The following is a 25,986-nucleotide window of genomic DNA, read 5'->3' on the forward strand; positions in this document are numbered from 1 at the left end:
TTATTTTTCCACAAGGCAATTGGTTAAAATGTCTGATGGAGAAATAAGGCTGTGTCTTCCCACCTCTCCTCTACCAGTTCTCGAGATGGAGGTCACTTCTGTGTTGCTTTTCCCAGTTTCCCCATGTGTACTCAAACTTTTGACTTGTGCTGTATGTGTTCACATAGTAAATGAATGATATACAGACAAGTCGCTTCAAATATGTATCCACTGAGGAAAGTATTTCACCTCTTTTGGCTTTTGCTAAATGAACCATGGGCCTTGCAGTTCAGGTTTGAAGGGTGTGAATGGCATAATAGAGGAAAATAAAATTATATGAGCACTTAACATTCTGACAACAATTGGAACAGACACTCAGCATGCCATGAATCATCCTGTCAGAATTGTAAAAAAAAAACCTTGACGTGTCTTACTGATAAAATGCAAGAGGAAATTTTGCTCATAAAGAATACGAATGGGAGATGAGATGAGGTGGGACATGATGAGATGAGATGAGATGAGATGGAAATCAGAGATACTGGGATCCTCATTCTCTGTGAAAATATTCAAGGCAAGATGTGATGCTATTCCACTGGAATTTAAAATAAAATGATTGCACACATAGGTACACAGGTAAGACAGTAACAAAAGCACCACAAGTGTGAATAAAAGCTCATCGACTGGCCAAAAATCCACCGCAACCAGCCAAGAATCAGCTCATCTTACAAAACCAATAGAATTTAACAGCACATTTTTTCCCGGCTTTATACTGAATAAGACATTTGTTTCATATTTATGAAAGCAGAATAAAAAGTGAAAGAAACGATTATTAGTCTAAGAGGTCAGGTTTATTAAGGATGCCGTGGACCACACAAGCCTTTCAAGATTTTATTGATTGAAACATAATCATGTTTGAACAACATAATGAATAATTACACCAGCTTGTTTCTTCTAATAATTTCCAGTAACCCCGAAAGCCATTACAAGGTACTAAAAACTCAGGTGTTTAGGGTAAATCCTCAACTTGACATACAATGTGCTAGTAGACATTTTTTTCCTGCCCTCACCATGGATGCTTGACAGTGATTGTGTTAAGAAAACAATTTCTTCTACTCACACGGCTGTCTATTGCAAATTCTTGGAAAACATGATTAAAACTAAAGGAAAATGGCACTTAGAAGAACAGTCTTGTCGAGACACTTTGCTGATTCTTAGACTGAGCACTTTGCATCAACTCCCTGTCCATCGGGATGCGAATGTATACAAGAAAGGATGGTAAAGAAGTCCCCTTTAATTCCTGAAGTGAACAAACGTTCCTCTGAACCATACACTGATAACTGGAGGCTATCGCAAAAGCAGCACAGGCATGAGAAAGTACACTGAAATTGAAATACCACAGTCATGCAAAGGTACAACATGGCCTCGAGGTAATGACTAATCACACTGGCGCGCTGCTTCAAGCCAGACATACTTAATTCTAACCATTATTTGCAGCTGACAGCCTTATGTTATCCTAGCGGCTTCCACTTGGAATGCCCGTGCTACAGAAATGAAAGGGGAATCGGCTTTAGCACCACAGGGTATATACACAGTTATGTATAAATATACACATTTACACATTGTGAGACTTAGCGCATGTTTCGATTTGGTTTAGCTATCGAGCTTGTCCATTAATTTAGCCGCTGAAGGCGAAACCATCCAGTTTGCATAAACGCTATCATTGGCATATCTTGTAAAGACTGGGTTAGTGCCATCAAGTCTGTTGAGCAGTACCGGGCTCTCCTCAGGCCAGGTCGGGTATGACATGCCTAAAAACGAAAACAGATCATTTTTCCTGCACTTAGGAATCACAGCTGGAGAGTGCAGACAGTAAGGCTCTCAAAGGAAACCCTGGCTTTGGTGTTGCTCACAGACAAAAGCTCAATGATCCAGTCTTGTTTTTGCATAATTCCATTGTCGGTTTTATGTTTCAAACCCCCTGTGCTGGCAAAAAAAAAAAAAAAAATGTTGTACAGTATTTTAAAGCTTTCGTTTTCCAGTGTGGTACAAATGTGACATGAACTATTATCATCATTATTTTTTTTTTTTAGAAAAAGAACAAGCATCTTGCATCACTTTTTAACCTTTTTCAGCACGTGGGGTACATACAACAACCAGTGTTGCTGGCATAATAAAAATTATTAAATTAAATTAAATTATTTCTTCATGCAAATCAAACAGAAAGAGAATTGGAATTTTGTTCGTTTTCTTTATACAAAATACATTATTCCCCATGGCAAGCTGTTCCCTCTCTAAGAAAAAGGATTTGCAAAGGGCACATTCTTCATAATTATTTTCTTTGGTTAACTGACAGGCACTATAAGTTGCCAAGGCAGGGGAGTCGCTCCAGGGTCAAATCCCCACTTTGATTATCTACTCAGCTTTCAAAAACACTGGGAGACATTTACCACTACCATCTACAATACATGCGGGATCATGACCTACACGGAAAACATTTAATGGCTAAGAGATAACAGTTGTCATAAATTCTCTGCTGAAAATGCTTGGGTTAACAGCAGGTAGATTGCAGATGGGTATCAAGACCCTCCGTGATTTGGTGTCCTCACATGTTACCAAAGCTCGAGTTTAATTGAAAAGCCTTACTGTTACCCACATCATTTCTGTTAAATGTCAGTACCAAAAACAGCAACAAATTAAATCACCCATCACCAAAAGATCACAAATGATTCATCTGGGACCTGTTGCAAATGTGAACTTTTAAAAATGTCTTTAAAAAGGAAGAATCCCTCCACTGAAATCAAAATGTGTGCTTTCATTTCTCATCAAAAGTTCAAATTTCACTGTAAAATTTTTCATTCGTAATTACAGCCATCTGTGAAATGTTCTGATACAAAAAATTGGGTACTCTTATTAACTGAACTTAGCTGACATCAGAAGCAGGCCCAAATTAAAGCCCAAAGCATGGAACTTCTTCCACTTAATCAGCAATGGATTAAATCATTGTTTAAAATATGACATTTTCAGAGATTTCCATCAAGCATGCCATGAACACAGCCACAGACTTCCTACAGAAAGTCATTCACGAATGCAGAGATAGAAAGAGAAGCACTGATCTCCAGTGAGTTAGAATCGAGTAAATGCATGGGAAATTCTACCATAGAGCTTGTTCTCAATCCACGTGGAGGGAAGGGTGCGAGGGAGGGGAGCATTATTACAGTCCACAAGAGGAGTGTCCTCTTCTGAGAGCGTGTCATCATACAGCAGGGCATCTGCAGGCGTGGAGGCTGCGAGGTCCAGGTAATCCTGCCATCACAAGAGCAGAGTAGAACCCTTTACCTCCCACTGCTCAATGTGTCAGATGTACATTTGATCAATATATGCAAATGTTTTTGTAGAATGAAGTGAAATGCAGCAGAACTGATTTATCTCCCAAATGGTAAGAGGTATTTCTTTACACAATTTTAAATATAAAAAGTTTGCAAACAGAACTGTGTGCTGGCCTGTGCGTATGAGAGGAAACATCTTTTCTTACTCTGCTCTTCACCATCATCTTTTCCAACTCTTTGCTGATCTCTGAGAATGTTGGTCGCTTGTCTGGCTCCTGCTTCCAGCAGCGGAGCATCAGGTTATACCTGTACAAGTGCAAATCCAATCAAACAAACAAAATATGAGCACCGAAGAACTTTATTCCAGGAGGAGGATTAAAATACAGTCACGTAGTGGCAAGTTAACTCAAAAACTGGAGGGAGATTGACAGATTTTTTCCTATAATGCAAACCACCATTACTTGGTTCAAAGTAAACAGCAAAGCTACTTAAATTATCTGATTTACTTGGGAAAGATAAATAAATATATACAGCCATCCCTCGATTTACTAAGTAAATCTGTTTCTGAATTCAGTGTGGATATCAAAATTTCGGACACTGAAAGTCTCTCTCCCATTATTTTAAATGGGGAAAAATAATGATGAATTCTTAGTGCAACCAAAAATTTTCCCAAATATCATGAGAACACCGTAAAATACCAGTATAACAATCAATACATGATTTCAGCAAAATATAAAACATTTACTGCTCCAGCGTATTTCCCACTTTCCCTTTTCTTTAATTGAGCAGTTCTCTGTGGAGAAATGTCCACTGAGCATGTATTGTTTATTGTGAACAACTTCCTAAAACTGCACTGCTGCTAAAATTCACATACATTCCCAAAAAAACCATGAGCTAAAATTTTCCTGTTTATCACTCTGCTGTCTCTGCAGTGATGTAATGACATAACACACCCAATGTCTGACAGACACAGATGTGAAATTTCACAAACTTTCCATAGTGCCCCACTCTTAATGGTTTAAATGGTGCAATTTCCAATTTTTTACATGCTTTTGATGAATTTCCCTACACAGATTTTTTTCTTGCATGAGCTGAAAATGGTGTATCAAAAGACAAGAGCCGTTACACCGAAATTTTGGATAAAGAGATTCTCAATTGACAGATACTTGTATATTGTTTTCATTAGTGTTAAGAACATAACAGACGTGTAAAAGATGGAACAAATTCTACACAATATATGTAAGCTTGAGTGTTTGACAGTATGGTAGGACATATGAAGGGTGAAGAAACACACATTTCTTCAGCGCAGTTCTCCGGCTTCTCCATCCGGTACCCAGTCTTGAGAAGGTTGAAGAGGCGCTCTGGGGCGATGCCTGGGTAAGGGTTTCCTCCAAGTGTCACTATCTCCCAAAGCAGCACCCCAAATGACCAGCTGAAGTGTGGAAGAAAAGACATTCTCATTGTTTCTCAGCTACTTGGTGAAAACCATTAGCATCAGTCTCATTTACATAGGCATAAAATGTTTTTAATAATTTTTAACAATTCAATATAATGAGTGTTTCTTATTATAATTCAGTTAAACAGAAAACAAAACTGTCATTTATTTATTTAGAAAAACTCAGATGTTTTCTACACTGTATATTTAAGTGTTATCATTTGCACGAGTATATACTAAAATTTGAACAAATTATTACATCAGCATCTGGATGGACGTTTGCACACTAAGGTTACTTACACATCACTTTGTGTGGTATAAATGTGGTCAAACAATGACTCAATGGCCATCCATTTCACAGGGATTCGGCCCTAAATAAAAGAACAACAGACATTATGACCTTGCACACTGTCACTTTAAGAAGGGAAACTTCAAAAATACAGACTTCCCCTGCATAACAAGAGTAATTTATTCTACAAAGTAAATTCCTGTAAAATAAAATTAATTACAATTAGGATAAAAAAAAAGGAACAATAAGGTATGCTTTGCCAAACATGGAAAGTCCTCATCTTACCTTTGAAACAAAGAGAGAATGTAATTCCAAACCAAGTCCTGGATATCAGAACTGTTCTGGACACCTTTACATCCCAACTTAAGACCACATGTTCACTTTGCCACATTTTCAAAGTTGAGTGTTTGCATTCCAGATGAAACACCGAGGAGTAGTACCTTGCTCCTCTTCACGTAGGAGTCTTCCTCATACACATCCCGGGATAATCCAAAATCAGAAATCTTCATCTTCCGACCCTCTGCTACCAGAACGTTCCTGGCTGCCAGATCACGATGAACAAGCTACGCAAAAGTGAAAAACAATATGAAAGCATCAACAGTTTTGATGTAGACAACCACTACATGGATACAGAAACACACACACACACACACACACACATTTTCAGAACCGCTTGTCCCATACGGGGTCACGGGGAACCGGAGCCTACCCGGCAACACAGGGCGTAAGGCCAGAGGGGGAGGGGACACACCCAGGACGGGACGCCAGTCCGTCGCAAGGCACCCCAAGGGGGACTCGAACCCCAGACCCACCGGAGAGCAGGACTGTGGTCCAACCCACTGCGCCACCGCACCCCCTCCGGATACAGAAACAAAATAAGCAAAATAGCAGATTCCTTAAATTATAAGCAAACTAAGGGCAATTAACAGACCAGTTGGAAATTCCGGTTATGGAAAGTAGACGTTAACCTTGAGTTCTGTGGCACATAAAGTACATTTCTACTGAATACAGACATTGTGGTGCAGTCAGAATTGAGTTCTTTCCAGGAGATAATAACCACGAGGTGGAAAAACATTTCTGGACAGTCCATGTATACCTTCATTTCAGCCAGATACTGCATGCCCCTGGAGATCTGCCAAGCGAAGGAGATTAGGTCGCCCATGGTGAGCACCCTCTCATCGGGGTTCTCCAGGTAGCTGGAGTTGCGGTTGCTGTCATTGCCCATGTAGCTGGGACCTATTTTCCGGCTCTCCCGCAGAAAGTTTCGCAGGGACCCATACTTTGCATACTCAACAATCAAGTACAATGGACCTGGCGAAAGGAACATAACACGTTAAAGCTTTTATTGAGTCTTGCCATAGATAGGATCAGGTACTTGGATATGTATTTTGCCAGACTCCAGTCCCAACCTTTTGGCTCATTGGAGATTCAGACTCATAAAACCCCAGCACTCTGACAGTTTTGTAGGGCTTTGATGAATGTTGTCCGCCCTGGTTATACATGTGTCCTTGATTAAATGCATTAGCAATGAGCTTTGCCACCCACTATATCCTCCCACTACAGATTTACTACCTCTACAAAGTGGTGAGATTCACCCGGTTTACAATCTGTGAACCGAAGGGTGTTTTTTCCTTTCATGTACAAAATCCATCCAATTACAGCCAAAGTAAAGTAGCTCTTTTTCTGGAGGTGTGCAACACCCAGGTATGTTCATGTCTATGCAGTCCTCTGAAGCCAGCTGACAAGTGTCTCCCCACCATTATTAGAGATGATAGAAGATGAGCTCTTCTGATTTACATAATAGTTGAATAGCTGGCAACATGCCATTTATTACAGTAGTTACATTATTAAAAGATGGAGCACAAGGGTGCCTTTCATTTGAGATGAAGCTAAAGTGAAAAGGGACTGAAAGAAAAACCTTGCAGTAGTAAACTACAGCTTACTAAATGTACATACATAGTTAGAATTTCGTTATCCTTTCCAGGCCTGTCCACTTACAGACTTTACTTATGAACATATCACAAGTAAACCTAGATCAACCGCACTGCAGCTACAGTCCTTGTGTTTCACATACATTAATGATAACTGCAGTGTACTTTTTAAATCATGCAGCCTTGTTCCTGAAGTACAGGGGGTCCCCGACTTATGATGGGATTTCATTCCACGAAACCCATCGTAAGTCGAAAATATCGTAAGCCAAAAAAACATTCAATACACCTAATGCACACCTCTGCGCGACAGACTGGGACGTGCGGATCGCTGTCACTCCCCAGCATCGCGAGAGAGTGTTGCACTGCATATCGGGAAAATTGAAAATTCGAAGTACGGTTTCTACTGAATGTCTATCACCAGCTCACCATCATAAAGTTGAACCATCGCAAGTCGGGGACCACCTGTATATTACCAAATACATGGCCCAATATTCTCCGCAGTTAGGAAAAAAATGCCTCTTTTAGTCGGTAAACATTCCAAAGTTCTCTTTTAAAATAGTTTTTTTTAATGTATCAGTTCAAGCATGTCCCATGTCGTATATAAAAGAAATCTTCCATGTTTATATTTGCCTATGAAGGCATTATCTAAATAACAGTTGTATAAGGGGGTAATGTACAATTCATGTGTATGTTTGGTAGTCAAGCAAAGGCAAAGTTATAATGCAATATAAGCACAATCTGACACAGGTTATTATCAAATGATGCGTTCAGTCCCTTTTTCAGGAACTGCATTTTGTCTGTGAATTTGAGACATCGCTATCAGGTGAACTACTACAGCAAAGGCGAGGCTTGTATTTGTAAAGTGTACTTTCATTGTAAATCACTGCAGGTTAAATGGGCCCACTGATGTCACTTGACGTGCTATTGGGGGAAAAAAAGTGTTGCAGATTGTCATAATGGCCCCAGGGGTTGTGGTCCACTGGGTTGCTGCAGCTTGGAAAGTAGAGGATGGAAGCCTTACCGTCTTGGCTGCAAGCGCCGTACATTTTAATGACGTGGGGGTGGTTGACCTGCTTCAGCAAGGTGAACTCGGAGAGAAGGTCCCGGAGCTCGCTCTGAGAGGCATTTTCTGTTTTGAAACGGGGGGGGGGGGGGGGGCACCAGTTCTACGTGAGATGCTTTTTTATAAAATGTGCCCCAAATATTCACAGTGAAAAATAAGCAAAGCTCAATATTACATCTACATTTACTTATTTAGAAGATGCTTTTCTCAAAAGCGACTTCCAATGAGCTCTATGTAGTGTTATCAGCCCACACACCTTATTCACCAAGGTGACTTACACTGCTAGATACACTACTTACACTGGGTCACTCATCCATGCATCAGTGGAACACACTCTCTCTGACACTCACACACTATGGGTGAACCTGAACAGCATGTCTTTAGACTGTGGGAGGAAACCAGAGCACCCGGAGGAAACCCATGCAGAGACAGGGAGAACATGCAAACTCCCCACAGACTAAGCGGAGATTGAACCCATGTCCTCTCGCACCACCCAGGCGCTGTGCCACCATGCCCCCCTTTTCATAGAGGTATTCAGGATTAGTACTTTCACAAAGGATTAGGGTTAGGGTTATGTGTAGTGAGGAAAGGGTTAGGGTTAAAATTACGGTTAGATACAGCAGGGAAAGGGACTCAAATCAACAAAATTCAGGTTGCAAGTCTAGGTGCCGAACTGCTGTTGTACCTGACATCCATTCATGCTGGGATTCCTACATTATATGCAGTCTAAACCTCAGGTGTACGAGAATTCGTCTTACCTTTAAGCATTTTTACAGCAACTGTGGTGTATCCGGCTTTACCCTTCAGCCGGAAGGCCGTGGCCTTGACAACCTTGCCAAACTCCCCTTCTCCCAGGGTTTTACCAAGAACCAAGTTCTTTCGTGGGAACTCCCATTTGGGATCCTCCTGCAAGCATTATTCCAACAAATATAAAGACAATAAACAAACACGTTTGCTTATTCCACGCTCAGTTGTGTGTGACTAGTTAACTTTTCTTTCCAGTGTTTCTATACTGCAGTCTTTGTCTCCCAAAACAACTGACTAAAAGGTGAAACACGTTGTATATGTGAACTCCAACTCTTCTTTGCCCAGGCAAACCCAAGTAGGTACTGATGTTTTTGAAAGAACACACACTTACACACTTTCCGAAGATAATGAAGAGGAATTGCATTCACTTACTCACTTACTTTCATTAACCACTTGTCCCTGTCATGACTGCAGCAGCCTGGACCTTATCCAGGAGTCACTGGGCATTAGTCCATTGCAAGGTAGCCACACACACACACACACACACACACACGCACATAAACAGTCATGCACTCTGGGCAATTTAGAGTCAGTAATCATTCTGAAATGCTTTTCTTTGGATTGTGGGCAGAAACCAGAGCACCCAGAAGGAAATCCACAAAAATACAGGGCCGACATGCAACAAAGGGGAATTACTCACTGGTATTTTGAAGGTGTCGATGGCGACCTGGTTCTCCATGGAGTCAAGTGAAGGCCGGCGCACATTATTGGCAGAGTAGCTGATGGGGTAGGATTGGGCAGGGCGGCGGAAGGTCATCTCGGCCGAGGCAATAGGAGGTTTGGGGGATTTCTTGTGGCAGCGATGAATGAAGTAGGAGGACAGCAGCACAGAGATGATAAAGGATAGCAGGACTGCCGATGCGATGATTGTCTTGCAGACATCGTCACACATGGGCTCTGAAAGAGATTGACAGGGTAACTGACCACCTTGATAAACAGTCTAGGCATAAATAAAGCATAATTACAGACTTTTTAAATTGCTTTTGGTCATGATGTTCATGATGTGGCCGAGGAACGTGATGAAAGTTTACACACACACACACACTTTCAGAACCGCTTGTCCCTTACGGGGTCACGGGGAACCGGAGCCTACCCGGCAACACAGGGCGTAAGGCCAGAGGGGGAAGGGGACACACCCAGGACGGGACGCCAGTCCGCCGCAAGGCACCCCAAGCGGGACTTGAACCCCAGAGCCCCCGGAGAGCAAGACTGCGGTCCAACCCACTGCGCCACCGCACCCCCTATGAAAGTTTACTGACCTACAAAATTGTCGTTTTCACAGAAGCACTTGTCAGTGCAGTAGCAGGTTCCAAAGCCGGCACCTATCCCCTGCAGAAGACCTTTCTCGTGGCCTCCAATGATGGGTTTAGCTGTATGTACAGGACACACACATACACACATTTGTATCACATCTCTGTCTGTCAGTGAACCCTATACCCTAGTAAAAAGGAACAAAAGAAAAAACCGTTGAAAAAACAACTGTTCATGAAAACAAAGTTTAAACTTTGAACTCCAATTGTCATTCATGAAAACAAAGCTGCACAAACACAACAAAAGAACATATTATGTGCCGTTTAAAATCAAAAGTCAGACAAATGTTGCGAAGCACTTTTGGATTAAAAATGGGAAACTTCTTACTTGTGCAGTCCTGGGGACATATAGACATATCTTTTCTTTCAATGACATCACAATGTCCATCTGGACATGTCCGGAGGTCAGGAGAGCAGGTTGAGTAATTTTTTGATACTCCTGGGGTGCAAACAGGAATATTTTATGAAGAAAAAAAAAACATCTGACACACTGGTATCAAAGCTGGACTGAACAACAAAGCCTTTGGTATCTCTGGATTCAATAAAACAGGAAAAAGGGCCCTCAGAAATATTAAATCTGAAACAACAATGGCATTGGCATCATATTGTTTCATACAGATTATCCAATCCTCAAATCAAATCTAATCAAAGCATCATACACTGCTGAAGTGCTTACACTGACATACCCATTTGTACAGCTGGGAAATCTACTTTATGCTACTGTACACGCTACTTGCTGCCACAATATTAGAGACTAACAAGCTAACAGTCGAATAATTCATTTTAAACTCAATTTAATAGTTGAGTGGTTATGGTAAAATGACAATAAAGTGATTTGATTTGATATGATTTACAGGCAAAAAAAAAATACACATTGTACAGCTGGAGGAAGTGTAAAGAAAGAAGGTGACAAAGTAGTCAGGGGATCAATATTACAGATATGTGGTTGCAAGTTCAAGTCCCAGAACAAACCGAAGATTTTGAACCTTTTCCATTGCCTTGTCTCCACTGGCATCTCCCCGTAGGCGCCCCGAGGCCCCCGCAAGTTTCACACGGCCAGCGCCGCCTATGCTTGGCACAGGAGAGCGGACAATCATCCTCCAGGCTCTGCTTTTTCACTGGAAGTCAGCATAGGGGAAACGAAGATGAATGTAGACCTGGAAACCCCGGTGGGGCCATTTCTATTCAGTGACCAATAAGTGCAGGAGAGACATGGAGTACACTGTTTTTGGGTTTGGTTTTGATCCTAAGTGGTTTTCTTGATGGTCTAATGGTGAAATGTTCTCTAGGATCACAAATACAACAGAGGATTACTAATGGAACCACAGAAATGTGACCTGGTGCAAAATTACAGTTAAAAATTACAGTTGTAATGGCATGCATAATGCCTATCAATAATAGCAATTAAGGCAATTCATTATATCTGAATGTTAGAAGATGGTGATCCCTAATTAGAAAATTCATAGCACCAAGTCATAGGTTTGGTTTGTTCATCTGGTGGATGGCAAATATACACAACAGCTCAATGAGTTGGAGTAGTCTGAGGGCCACCCTGATTAACATTTGCAGAACTTCCCTTCTGCTTCATCGTATTAACACAGCTCACCAGATAAGGTATGAACCCCAAGCCAAGGCAAAAACCTGCTGCAAATTCCCAAACGTGACTAGTCAAACACACACTAAAGCATGGTATGAACCAGACCGAACAAAATAGCCCGTTTTGCCTGTAAGAGTGGAAAAGACCTACGGTTGCCATTGAACTGGATGACAAGCTCTGTCTTGGCCTGGAGTTGTGTTTTCTTCTCCTGGGCCTCAAGCGTGAAGTGCAGCTTCCGGCACTCCGGCTGTTGCAATGGCTCAGTGTGGATGATGTAGAGCACTGCCGAGATGTCTGAGGAGCTTGGAGTGATGCCTACAGCAGTGTAGCAAGATCTTTCCAACGCAGAAGAGTTCTTCTCAGCTGGCACCAGCCGATAGACGACGCTGATGCCATGGAACTTCAGACAGTTGTCCACACAGACCCTGCCAATCTGAGGGAGGGTCAGATAACTATGATGAGATGCTTCCAGAAAGTAATTAGAGGAAAGACCAGACAGTTCACACTGCAGTGTGGTGTAATGAAAACACAGATAAATACATTTATTCATTTAGCTGTGTGTTTGTCCAAGATGACTTACAGTATTAGGTTTGTGCTCTTACAGGGATCTACCCATTGTTATCACTGGGTAATTTTTACTGGAACAATTCAGGGTAAGTATCTTGCTCAAGGGTATTACAGCAAGGAGTGGGGATTGGAACCCAAGTCCTTTGATGAGAAGGTGATCACTCTAATCAGGGGCGTATCTAAAGGGGTGGCACATGCCCCCCCGATGCCCCCTCTAACGCCATTGGGCTAGAGTACTGTCAATCTGATAATGTGCAATGCCATTGGATTAGAGTACTATCAATCGCTGCCTGATTTGCAATGTGGAATCACAGTACCACATTTTTCGAATAGGAGGAGAGACATGACTTGGCCGTAGACCACGTCTCTGTCCATGGTATGAACACACTCAATTATATATTTTTAAATATGTGAACGCTGGTGTGGTCGTCCTCTGCCTTAATTATACGCATAGGTGAACTGCAGATAACAGCAACAGCAGCAGTGAGTGATGTAGCCTACCGATGGCGGAAGGCTACTGAAGCCTCGATAGCCCCAGTAAAGATGACCCTTGCGGATAACGGTTCAAAAGCTCCCAAGAGTACCATTATAATATTACATAGCTAGTTAGTTATCTTAGCTAACGTAACTTCGGCAGACTTCCCGTGCCCCCCCCCCCCCGACTGGTTTTTGCCCCCCGTGCTACCTCATTTAAAAAATCCTGGAATCACCCCTGACTCTAGTAACTATGCTGTCTGCTGCCCCTTGACAAAGACTTCAATCTACTGACCAAGGGCAAACAGACTGGTACCTGTGCAAAGGCAGTAGATTGGCGGGATACGGTGAACAGTGAAGTGGCGCTGGGGAAGTGAATGGAGACAGGACGGAGGGTGATGTTGAAATGAAGCATCAGCGTGGCCTTGGGCCCAGGAAATGTAGTGTCATTAACTAGGTAGTCCAGTTGGAAGAAACGCTTCTCTGTTGCCAAAATATTCGTCTTCAGAATCACTTCTGGAAAGCAAAGGAGCAACGAAACATAGCTATAGTCTTGTTAATTGCAGAACAGACTTGGTGCAAAATAAATAAAAAACATGTTAACAACAAACCCTACAGTGCAAAACAGACTAATGTAAATCGTAATATGAACAGCTCACGTGAAATGGATAGAAAAGCTGACATCAATAAAGAGCGTTCATCACTCATAGCCTTGTTATCGCAGATTAACAAACATTAGCTTTAGAAATAATGTGAAAAAAGAGCATTTAAATGCATGAGTGAATGAATGAAAGAAGAGAAAAAGGAGGAATACAAATTAGAAGTGAAGTTACAGTGGGACTACTGCAATATGTAGCCTGGTCATTTCAGTTATTTTACTTACGGTATTTGTGAACGGTTCCACGGATATTGCCAAAAATGAGCTTCTCTTCAGTAAAAGAATGGTAAATGGAAAATCTTTCCTTAATCCAACTGTCGTTTGTCATCAGCCTTCCTTCAAATTTGTTATGAGTTTGGTCTTTTGGGTATATTGGCGTTGTGTCTTTGTCGTAAACCAACAGATTGCCAAAAACAGCACCCTGAAATGAGATTCCACTTAGTTTGCGTGTTAGACTAAACAGCAATATCTGTTTATTATGGAAAGCACCTTCTTCATAGCAAATAAATGTTATCAACAAACACTCTGGTGAAACATGATAAGTACATAAATAAAAATGTGTGCTACAGGAGAATCTGTTTCCAGTCAAGTATTTCTTCAGAGTTGAACTTCCATTGAACTCATTTCTACAATCCTAAATTCAAAGAGTATTTCTTCTACATTCGACATGCAAAATCTGAAAAGTTTTGACATTTAAAAAATACGGCAGCATTTCGACTCGATAATAGGAATAAACACTTGCCCTGCTGTATAAGATCTGCTTATAAGATTTCAGTTTTACGAGAAAATAAAATTTGTACTTCTCATTTATAAATTACAAATAGTTTTTATAAAATTTGAATTCTACACTATTTCCCACAAGAATCATTGTAGGGGCAAAACAAACTTTTACTCCAAAAGCACTGATTTAAATGGTACTTCAGGTTCCGATTCATGAAAATTCAACCTGTGATCAGATTTCCATGACACATTACAGTTCTAAATCAGGGTTAGGGTGAACTTTTGGAAAACTCCAAAAGTTCTGTCTATAAAAACTTATTAGTCCATAAAATTCTGTATAAACAGAATCTTAAGATCTCATATTAACTAATACACAGCAGCTGTTACAGTGTATATGTGATGTGCTTACAATTAAATAAGGCAAAAAAAGAGCCACAAAGGGATGTAACAAATACAAAAAACCATCGCACCTTCATGCGATTGAACTCGATTACAATCTCTTCTGTGTCAGTTCCATTCACATATGGTGGGCTGTCATCTTCATCATAGATGTTCACCACTAGTGGAACAAAATATCTGTGGAGCTTCGATTCTGTCGTCACTGTGCAGACTAAATCGAAGCTGTACACTTCCTTCTCCTCACGATCCAATCGACTGGTCACCACCAACTCAGACGTGTTCCCGTTGACCATGAATGGAGCCGGGACCTCTGTCACTGAAAGTAACACATCCACATAAAGTAAAAAGTGGTTTGGCCCTTTGTTAAAGAGCTATTTAAGCAAATATAATTGCTGACACCCTCATGTAATGCTTGAGCCCAAGAGGCTTTGGTTCTACCTATGCAGTGGTCACCTGGTTCAAACCATAGTACTGCCAATATTTAATTCATTTTACATTTATTCATTTAGTTGACACATTTCTTCCAAGTGACTTACAATCTACCCACAAAATGTACCCATTTACAAGATGAGTAGTTTTATTGCAGCAATTTAGGGTAAGTACCTTGCCCTAGGGAACTACAGTAGTAGGTGAGATTCAGACCATCAACTTTCAGATCCAAAACGAGCTGCAGTTTGAACAGCTCAGCCTTAAACACGCTGCAGCTCAATATTTACTTTTGTTAATGTACTGTATTTGTATGGTTTTGCACTGTAGTGAGAACAGAAATACATAGTGCACAGTTTGATAGTCATATAGGTGGCACGGTGGCACGGTGAGTAGCGCTGTTGTCTCACAGTGCCTGGGTGGTGCAAAAGGGCATGGGTTTGATCCCCGCTCAGTTTGTGTAGAGTTTGTATGTTCTACTCATGTCTGCGTGGGTTTCCTCCCACCATCCAAAGACCTGCTGTTCAGGTTCCCTCATAGTGTGTGAGTGACAGAGAGAGTGTGTTCCACTGATGTATGGATGAGTGACTCATTGTAAGTATTGTATCTAGCAGTGTAAGTCACCTTAGTGACTAAGGTGTCTGGGCTGATAACACTACCTAGAGTTCATTGGAAATTGCTTTGGAGAAAAGTGTCTGCTAGATATTAAATATAAATGTTTAGTCAGGTGATGACATTGGACTGTAGAGGATACCTGAATCAATATTGTAGGTGATGGTGAAATTGGGACAGAGGTCTTTATGTGTGAGGCGCTGGAGCTGAAGGAAAGGCCCCGGTGGGCGGTTCTCCATGATGTGGGGGATGAACTCCTTTTCAGGGTAGCAAATCCTACTCAGTTTTGTCTCATTGCAGGTTGGCACTGTGGCGCTGATGAAGGAGATTAAGATGGGCACACTGAGGCTCCCCCCACAGCCACTGGAGCCGTGGGTCCTGGGGACCGCCTCTGCCGTCAGAGTCAGAAGTTTCACCGTTTCCGAGGTGCTCTTTACTGCTGATGTTAAAAAGAACCAGAGAGGTTGCAGGTTGGGAGTAAAATCGGTAGACCTTCAAACCACATAACTCGACATACAGTATTGGCAGGAAATATGGAAACGTGAACACAAGGAATATGCAAACATTATATGTCATTCAAATTCCAAAAAATAAAGTGTATCATTTGAAAAAAGAGAAAAAGGAATTGAAATTCAATTAATCACCAACATTATTCACACCGTCTGCTGCTAGTTATTCAAACTTTGACATATTTTTTAGTAGAAAAACTTTTTTTTAACACAATCGACCCAATAAATAAATCTTTCAACCTCTAAATACATTCATACCTTTGACAGCAGTAACTGAAATTTACTGAACAATATATTCATCTCAACAAGTATAAAATGTAGCAATGGATTATTTTTATCATTAAGAATAATTATTCATTCATTCGTCCATTACAAGGGGGCAGGTTTGGCCAGTGTCTGCTGTGTGGTGGGTCTGGGGTTCAAGCCCCCCTTGGCCTGTCTTGTGGTGGACTAGCGTCCCGTTCTGGGTGTGTCCCCTCCCGTTTCAGCCTTGTGCCGAGTGTTGCCGGGTAGGCTCCGGCTTGCCGAAACCCCACTTAAGACAAGCGGTTGTGGACATTGTAAAAAAAAAATATTGCATCCATTATGAATCATTGCAGGCCAGTGCAGGGTCACAGTGGTCCAGAGCCTATCCCAGAAGTATGGGGTCTGAGGCAGGGAACATCATGGATGCGAATGCATGCAGGGCAGCCACTAATTCACACATGCACAGACTTTTACCCACATGAAATGCATTTGTTTGGGCTCTCTTTTCTATTTAACAGACAGAAACACATCTGTGTTGAACAATCATATTTTTTTATAAGGGAAACACAAATGAAAGCGTTATTTTGGCTGGCTGTTCCGAAGAGGAGCCCCGCATTTTTCAGTTTTCATGGTTTGAAAACAAATCCAGCCAAAGCAAATATTGGATAATAAAGGCAGTCATAGTGATATTTTTGGAGGGAAACTGTTTCAGTTTAAACTGATGCATTTGCTCACTTAGCTGATACTTTTTTCCAAGGCAACTTAACAACTTAACAGTGAAGTTCTCTCAAAAATAAGGAGACAAACCTGTGTTTATTTAGCTGACTCTTTTCTCCAAAGTAACTCACAATGTTAAGCTACCTACAATTACTTAACCATTTATCCAGATTGGTAATTTTACTAGAGCAATTCAGGATCAGTACCTTACTCAAGGGTACAACAGCTGGAGGTTGGATTTGAACCTGCAACCTTTGAGCAGCCCACATTCACACTGTTAGCACTTACACCTAGAGCAGACCTGCAGACATTCTACTTACTCAGCCCAGAGAAGTCGCTCCAGTCCAAGGTTTTGTTCATGGACAGGATCCCCGTGTTCTCATCCAGTGTGAACCAGGAGGAGTAGTGCTGGGGTTTCAGCATGTTGCTCCAGCAGAGGAAGAAGCGGGGCCTCTCCTGCTCGGTGTCGGCCATCGCGTGGAGCTGAAGCACGGGGCTTCCCGCCTGCTGGCCCACGTACACGCTCTCCATGTAGACCCTCTGGGGAAAGTAGAGAGCCACCGATCCTGCCATGGAGCGAGAACGCAATCAGCAATGCACCGTTTACATAATCTTGTAGCAGCAAAGTAATCTCATTATTGTCCGTGAAGACCAGCCTGAAGTATTACATTTGTCTGCAGCCAGGCAATTATTTAGCGGTTTCCTTCTATCTATTTAAACTACTTACAGAGGTTCCAACTGTATTATGTTCAAGGAATGTTATCCATTTTTATATGCACTTTTTCCTAGGCAAATTGATGTACTTTGCCGCAAGGATACCTCTGCAACAGTGTGATCCATGTGGTTTTCCTAATCCAAGTTGCCAGTTGCATTTATAAATGTTAACTTAATGTTCGCATAATCTATTTCTAATCTTGATGTATACAGCCAGCAAAATACACAGATAAATAAATAAAAAAATAAATAAATAAGTGAAATATTTCATGAACAATACAAAAAAGGAATATACACAAAAGGTGAAAAACCAAGTAATTTATGCCATTATTTACCGCGGCATTTAAGAAGGCCACTTCTACCACAGATTCAGAGCCAGCAGTCAGAGAATGGGGAGGTTACATTTAGCATGGAATGTGTCCGAGTGGGGGGTGCGGTGGCGCAGTGGGTTGGACCGCAGTCCTGCTGTCCGGTGGGTCTGGGGTTCGAGTCCCGCTTGGGGTGCCTTGCGGCGGACTGGCGTCCCGTCCTGGGTGTGTCCCCTTCCCCCTCTGGCCTTACGCCCTGTGTTGCCGGGTAGGCTCCGGTTCCCTGTGACCCCGTAAGGGACGAGCGGTTCTGAAAATGTGTGTGTGTGTGTGTGTGTGTGTGTGTGTGTGTGTGTGTGTGTGTGTGTGTGTGTGTGTGTGTGTGTGTGTGTCCGAGTGGATCCTGGATGAGTTAGAAATTGAGAACGCATATGGGTCCAACTAGCATCTATTACTCCTTTATACACAAGGCCCACCAGTGTCACGCAAAACATAGGGGCTTGGGACGGCTGGACTCAAGTGCAGCATCGTTCGTTGGGAGACGAGGGATGAGGCAAGTTCACGGTGTCGGGGACAGGCAAAGGGTCGGTCGATCAGTAGTCAGGGTCAGAGCGAAGATCCATGGGCGAGGTCAGGGGACTTAGCGAAGGGTCGGTCGAACGGCGAACAGGACAGGAACGAGGATCCATGGACGTGGTCGGGAAACGAAGTGAAGAGTCAGAAACTGGAGGACGTGAATGAAGAGCTAGCGATGCTTGTGAACGAAGAGTCACGAGAAAGGGCGGTTGTCCCTGACGAGATTCTGCAAAGGTCTGGGAGCTGCGGAGTGTCTTTTAAAGGGTAGGTGCTGAACTGGAGTCAGGTGCTGTCAACTGAGTTGTGGGCGTGGATGTGACAACAAGAGTATGGCCATGGGTGAGTCGAGATGTCTTAAAGATGGGTCAAGGTATAAACAATACTCATGTGAGTACAGTATGTGTGGTTTATTCTGTGGTTTATATGAGAACATTGCCTAAGTTATTCCAGCTAATCTAGTGTATTAGGTCAAAAACTATGCAGATATCAAGTGAGTTTGATTCAAATTACTAGTTTGACATTAAGAAAACCTGACGAGACTGAGATCCTTTGGGTAGTTTTTTTACCTAATAAACTAGATTAGCTGGAATAACTTAGGCAATGTTCTCATAAAGACCACAGAATAAACTACACATACTGCACTCACACATATGAAGCATAGGTGAATACACAGCCAGTGTACCTTGTGGTCTTAGGCTGGGTATGTAACCAGTATAACTTTAAGGTTGGATAACCCACACAGAACCAAACTGCTGGGTCCAACAGGATGTGGTGGTGTGCCGAAAGGAGGAGAAGGATTTAAGTGGAAAAAACCATAAAATTAGTTTATATTATTTGGGGGTTACATTCAACAATCAAAGACACACACACATTTTCTGAACCGCTTGTCCCATACAGGGTCGCAGGGAACCAGAGCCAAACCCAGCAACTCAGGGCGTAAGGCTGGAGGAGGAGGGGACACACCCAGGACGGGACATCAGTCCGTCGCAAGGCACCCCAAGCGGGACTCGAACCCCAGACCCACCAGAGAGCAGGACCCGGTCCAACCCACTGCACCACCGTGCCCCCCCACAATCAAAGACAATAACTGGCAAATAAGTTCATGGAATTAGCACTCAGAGATTTATTATAATGTTATTCAGGATGAAGACTTCTTGGTTTATTGGCCAAGAATAGACAATGGCCACTGAAGTCCACAAAGGCATAGGGAAAGGGGGTCACTATTAGGTCCGCAGTAAAAGTAACTTACATTTACATTTACATTTATTCATTTAGCAGATGCTTTTGTCCAAAGAGACGTACATCTCAGCAAATGTACAACTTATGCATTACATTAAGAGGAGACAAAACTGCAGACATGAAAGTCTCAGGCAAACCTAGTTTATCTACCACTTGCTGCACCGAGGCTCATCGTTTGAGTAGGCGCATAAGACACAGGATAGACAAATCCTGATACCCTCCCACCATTTTTTTAAAAAAATATTATAAGATACACAAATGAGCCAGTATGATGCCAGAGTAGTGGCTGAATAAAGGTTGTATCTGGGGATGCTTCTGGAATTACGATGCGTGAACAGTTACACCGTAAATGAGCTGGAGAGATCTTGGGCGAAGTGGATCTGGAAAAGGTGGGTTTTCAGACCCTTCTTGAAAACAGACAGAGTTTCCGCAGTTCTGAGTGACAGGGGAAGGTCATTCCATCACAACGGGCGCAGAACCGAGAACCTCCGAGCTTTACCTTTCGTGCGCGGGACCATCAAGCGAGCAGAAGTAGATGAGCGAAGGGGCCTGGCTGGGATGTACCGGTTGATCAAGTCAGGTAAATAGTCGGGAGCAGTTCTATTGATGCATTTGTAGACAATAACCAGGGTCTTAAATTTGATCCAGTCAGCTATAGGAAGCCGGTGCAAAGAAATGAGTAGAGGAGATACATGGGAACGCTTTCGCAAATCAAGCACAACTCGTGCAGCAGTATTCTGTAGAAGCTACAGAGGTTTGATGGCATTAGCAGGAAGGCCACACAGGAGAGAGTTGCAGTAGTCCACACAGGAAGTCACCATGGCCTGGACAAGTAGTTGGTTGGTTTAGGAGAAAACTGTGACTGACATCTGACATCAGTCAATGAAACATACAGTATAATCCAGCTGTCAGTGTGGAGATGTGACTTGATTGGTTTGAAGGACAGGAAATTAAAAAACATCAAAAAAAAAAATTCTGGAGTAACAAGAAGAGGGACACAGAAATGCAAAACTACATTTTTCCTTTTGAATTTACCCAAGAAAAATTAAAACAGGAAAAAGTCTCAAGGCCAAAAACATTGGAAAGTACAATATTTCTTTCTCCTTAAGAACAACTAACAGAGTAAATGAAACTCATTAGTACACACCTCTGATAATAATGAAGAGCAATAATTCATTTCAGCACATCCCCTACACACCAGATATAAGATACACACACACATACACACAAAATATTGTGTTAAAAATTAATAAGCATGGTTAACATCTGTGACTGAAGGTTCACTTTTCAAACATATACCTCTATGCCAGACCTCCAACATGGTATTAGTTGTTTAAGAGTGGCTTGGACAGCTGGTAGCCCAGTGGTTAGAACTGCTGCCTTTGGATCTAAAGGTTGCAGGTTTTATTCCCCACCCCTGGCTGTAGTACCCTTGAGCAAGGTACTTACCCCAAAAATTACTCCAGTAAAATTACCCAGCTGTATAAATGGGTAAATAATTGTAAGCTTGTAATCATTGTAAGTCACTTTGGAGAAAGGCATCAGCTAAATAAATAAATGTAAATGTTAAGCTTGCTCCCTTAGAATTAGGTTTATTTTCTTATTTTTGGCTATAATAGGTATAGTTTTGAAACCCATTATGAAACTAGGTTATTGTGCCTGTATATACACATTTAAATTATGTCTGTTATAGAAACCCTACTTAAATCCCAGTATTATTCTACTGCCATAAATAAACAAGAAAAACAAAAAGCAACACAAAGAGATGAGAAAGCAGACATATAATTGTTTGTAAGAGCCCAACCACTCATCGCACTCACTGAAACATCATCTCATGTCTGCCTCGCCTCTTTCAATCGACTGACAATATGTTCAATAAAATATGGTTTCTGTCTCCCCTTGGGTTCACCTTGGGAAGCTTAATTACTGAGGATAACGTAATACGGCGTGGAAATGAATCATTACCTGTGCCGGCCAGAGGCCGATCCATCAGACGCCATAACGAGTGTGTGTTTTACTGGAAAATGGAGATGCGTATGCACGCACACGCTGTAATCATATCCTTATTGTGCTCCTATCCAGCAGCAGCGGGTGGCCATTTAGGGAGAGCACTAATGTTGTTAGTAGGACAACGAAACAAGATTTTCTGTTTCTGTTGGCACAGTTGTGGCTTTGGCTCTTGTTTCAGACACTGATTTAATTTGGCAGCACTTGGATGACAAGAGGCCGTCCGGCTCCAAACAGCTACACACCGGCCTTCCTCGGGGTTTTGCTGTATCTGCTTGCAAGAGGGAAGATTCTTCATTAAAAACCGTGCTTATTTCACAAAAAGGCAAAAACAGGCAGCAAAGGTAGTTCTAGAAAATTCTGTGAAATATCCACTGCGATCCACCGTGGGACTGCGATCGCAGATGTTCTGCCGACCTGACAAAGGTACAAGCAGCATTAGAAAGTACGAACACCTGACTCAGCACGACACACTGCCACACTGGGATCGGAGACATTTTGAGAAGCAGAAGAATATCAAATCAAATCAATACAGCATATGAACTGAAATGTATATATATATATTTATATATATAATTTTTTTAAATGTATTATATATATATATATATAATTGATATTTATATATATCAGATATAAATCATAAGAAGTCACTGGGACACTAGGGTTCTGTGAAAACAGGGAATGCTCCCACAACACACACACTGAATACACCAGTAGAGGGAGACCTACACCTCTCACATGGTACCCTTGGCCCTTGCAACCAAGCCAACAAACAACTTTTACCATCAGGCATCAGGCTATTACATACAGCTATAACAAGCCTTCACACTCAGAGGTGCATCTACTTATTGCATTTGCCTAAACAATTAAATACTCAACATTCCAATGGGTGGAGTAGATTGCAAGTCATTATATGTGTGTGTGTGTGTGTGTGTGTGTGTGTGTGTGTGTGTGACATAATGAGAAACTCGCTGTACTCAGCTGTAAATGAGACCTTTTTGATAGAATACTCAGGTTACAGTTCCACAGTTTTCACCCATTTACAGTATATCTAGATTTGTCTGAAATAATTTTAGCCTAAATACCTTTCACAAGGAGGCAGTAACAAGTAAATTATTTACTAGAATGAGTAAATCTTACTGGATTATAAGGAGAAAGAGTCAAGGATTTTTCAAAAATTTTCTAGAAGGTTCTACAAGGTCTGATAATAATACTGTATATACCTTGAGAGATATCAAATCACACACACACACACACACACACACACACACACACATTTTCAGAACCGCTTGTCCCATATGGGGTCACAGGGCACCGGAGCCTACCCGGTAACACAGGGCGTAAGGCCAGAGGGGGAGGGGACACACCCAGGACGGGACGCCAGTCCGTCGCAAGGCACCCCAAGCGGGACTCGAACCCCAGACCCACCGGAGAGCATGACTGTGGTCCAACCCACTGCGCCACCGCACCCCCATAATGATATCAAATCACAGAATTAAAAAAAAAAAAATGTAAAAAAAAACTAATTTCATAGCCATTGAAATGGTTGTGTGCACCTCTGCATATGTTTTACAGAAGATCTGGGTAGGAATCGATCTGACCTCAGTCAAGGGTCAGAGAGTAATTTGGTAATGTCCGATCACGCCGTGGAGAACCAAAGTCCTCAGCTGGAATCACTACACTGTACACTACTGGGTTAGTTTACATCATCCAAAACTCAATTTACTTCCAGGAAGAAAGCCAACGAAGAGTAAGTAGCTTAAGAAAAAAGCTAATTAAGTGAGTGAATCAAAGGAGATGCAACTTGGACCAAGTCATTCCCAAACTTTCTTACTGTATTTTAGAAAAGCAACATTTTCACATCTGCCACATTATGATTCAGCAGTAAAACAAGTGCCCAAAAGTCTCTTTCGCTCTCTCTCTCGCTCTCTATATATATATATATATATATATATATGTAAAAAAATTCAGTAAATCAGCCATACTTATTTTGAAATTTTAAAAACAGAGAGATTATTCAGTGCAAACAGACCAATGCATTTTGAACATATTTACTACTTTTGCCTGCCATGGAGACAGCATTCACGTCACTGCAAGCCTCTCCCAAATTAAACATCTTCTCGTAGACTTCTACATTATTATTACCCTGGAACTTTTACCCTTGGCTGATTATATTTTTAAAAGTCTAATATGGAAATTATATCATGAAAACTTAATGGATCCATCTGGCCATTTCACACAATTAATTTTAAGTGTAAGGGCTTCAAATGCAAAAGACAAAAAAAAAAAAAAAAAAAAAAAACTCTTGTCTTGTAATTTAAAGCAATTTAAGGGGAAAAAGGACATTTTGATGTGTAAGTCTTTAAAAACGTAGGTCTTTAAACTCCCTTCTTGACCTGATTAAAAAAAGTACTCCAGGCCTTTTTTGCTTACCTACAAGTCTGGATGATTAAAACTTGAAGGATTGCTATGTTCCCTCGAATGAAGTCAGCTGCCCTAGACGTCAGACAATTGGCCCATGGTCCAGTTAGTAGTGGCCATAAACCTGAACCACGGGGTCGATAGGAAAAGCAGAGCAGCTGCCCTTTGAACTCCGGGGCACCATAGCAGGACTCTGCTCCGAGCAGCGATCCATCGGAAAGTCAAGTATTCGCCAGCTGGCCAATCAATACCAATACCAATCGACAATAATCCTCCGTATTTATACTCCGAAGGGAAGCATTGATTAGACTGAAGAGCCTACAGCCCTGCACATCTGATTTTAAATCAAGGCTAACTTGACACGATCTATGTGAGACTGCAATAGGTAAATTAGAAAAAAGCGTACGACTCGCTTAATAGGTGAGCTTGGAGAACCCAATGTATGACATGTCGGTGGTGAAGAGACACAGCATCTGCTGTTTTATTGAGGCTCAGGCACCTTCTTGAAAGACACAATAATTTTGTAAACTACTCTAATCATGCATATTTAACTAATATTTAGACCCCTTAATGGGCAGAGATAAATGTATTAATTTAGTAGTTTTAGTCTCTTTACTCTGATTCTTACAGTCGGTACACAGTATTTCTCTGTATTATTTTATCTCATTATTTGATGCTTTTGCTTCATGATGACTGCTGACAGGGTTAGATTTGAGACTGATAGTATAATTAACACAAAAACAAATTATAGCTCCTGCTCGGAACAAAACGTTTCAGGATTTCAGTTTTTGAGGAAAAACTGCACTTATGTACCAAACTACGGCGCTTTGCAAAATTACATGTAAAATTGAAAGTCATATTTCATCATAATTATGTTTATTCCCCAGAATGATTGAGTTAATCCATCACTTCTGGAGACTGGCGCACAGTCCTGCACAGATATATCCGCAAATTAAGTTTATGAGACCTGCTGTATAAATCACAGCCTACCGAGATCAGTAGAGTTTCTGTTAGGCAAGTTATGTGATTCGTTCTGGGCTTTTAGAGGTCAGTTTATACCTGCAAATTAAACAGGGCATCAACCAAGGTAGCAGTAAAGATCTGCATGCAGTTTTCTTTCATGAGCTTTTAAGAATTTAAATAGCAAGCTGGCTATGTAGGTAGAAAGATAATAAAAAGGGGTGTGGTCTTTGTGTGGTTTTTTCCATTCTATTATCTTAACCCGTAACGCATTCCAGTTTATGAAGCGCCACTTTGAACTGAGCCATATCTTGCTGTTTCCTGTCTCATTGTATATGTGTGTTAAGAATCCCTTACGATTATGAATGCTTCCCAGCATCCTGGAGAATGCTGAGCCATACCACAAACAGCCCTGATGATGGAACAAAGTTGATTAGTCATTCGATATGAGGATCATACTGATGTCATTTCGGATCAAGGTGATGTTGCGTTGCATTATCGGTGAATCCCATTTCTTAGTGACGGAAGAGCCAAATTACCAATGCTACGGAAAAGGTCTACATGCTCAGAAGTAATTCAGGTGCCTTTTTAATTCGCATCCTTGCCTTTTTGAGGAAAAATGTCCATTTTACTCTGCTACTGAACAAACACATACCCAAATCTCAACACTATGTGAAATGCTGATGTGTCTCCCTG

The 25,986-nt window shown here is 41.6% G+C and overlaps 1 protein-coding gene across 1 annotated transcript in view; it reads right to left on the reverse strand.

Moving 5' to 3' along the window:
- Nucleotides 1-844: 844 nt before the first annotated feature.
- Nucleotides 845-25,986, reverse strand: part of ret (ret proto-oncogene receptor tyrosine kinase) — a 35,143-nt gene continuing 10,001 nt past the window's right edge. The window contains exons 2-20 of the mRNA XM_018749345.2: nucleotides 17,386-17,631; nucleotides 15,736-16,032; nucleotides 14,627-14,871; nucleotides 13,662-13,857; nucleotides 13,095-13,294; nucleotides 11,888-12,170; nucleotides 11,127-11,258; nucleotides 10,469-10,579; nucleotides 10,090-10,200; nucleotides 9,471-9,727; nucleotides 8,782-8,929; nucleotides 7,982-8,089; nucleotides 6,126-6,340; nucleotides 5,470-5,592; nucleotides 5,041-5,111; nucleotides 4,600-4,737; nucleotides 3,512-3,611; nucleotides 3,135-3,282; nucleotides 845-1,787 (exon numbers count right to left, since the gene is read on the reverse strand). Of these exons, the coding sequence (XP_018604861.1) occupies nucleotides 1,630-1,787; nucleotides 3,135-3,282; nucleotides 3,512-3,611; nucleotides 4,600-4,737; nucleotides 5,041-5,111; nucleotides 5,470-5,592; nucleotides 6,126-6,340; nucleotides 7,982-8,089; nucleotides 8,782-8,929; nucleotides 9,471-9,727; nucleotides 10,090-10,200; nucleotides 10,469-10,579; nucleotides 11,127-11,258; nucleotides 11,888-12,170; nucleotides 13,095-13,294; nucleotides 13,662-13,857; nucleotides 14,627-14,871; nucleotides 15,736-16,032; nucleotides 17,386-17,631 (3,287 nt within the window). The 3' untranslated portion in view covers nucleotides 845-1,629. The remainder of the gene's footprint in view (nucleotides 1,788-3,134; nucleotides 3,283-3,511; nucleotides 3,612-4,599; nucleotides 4,738-5,040; nucleotides 5,112-5,469; nucleotides 5,593-6,125; nucleotides 6,341-7,981; nucleotides 8,090-8,781; nucleotides 8,930-9,470; nucleotides 9,728-10,089; nucleotides 10,201-10,468; nucleotides 10,580-11,126; nucleotides 11,259-11,887; nucleotides 12,171-13,094; nucleotides 13,295-13,661; nucleotides 13,858-14,626; nucleotides 14,872-15,735; nucleotides 16,033-17,385; nucleotides 17,632-25,986) is intronic.

The sequence above is a fragment of the Scleropages formosus genome, chromosome 4 (assembly GCF_900964775.1).
Source record: "Scleropages formosus chromosome 4, fSclFor1.1, whole genome shotgun sequence".
NCBI lineage: Eukaryota > Metazoa > Chordata > Actinopteri > Osteoglossiformes > Osteoglossidae > Scleropages > Scleropages formosus.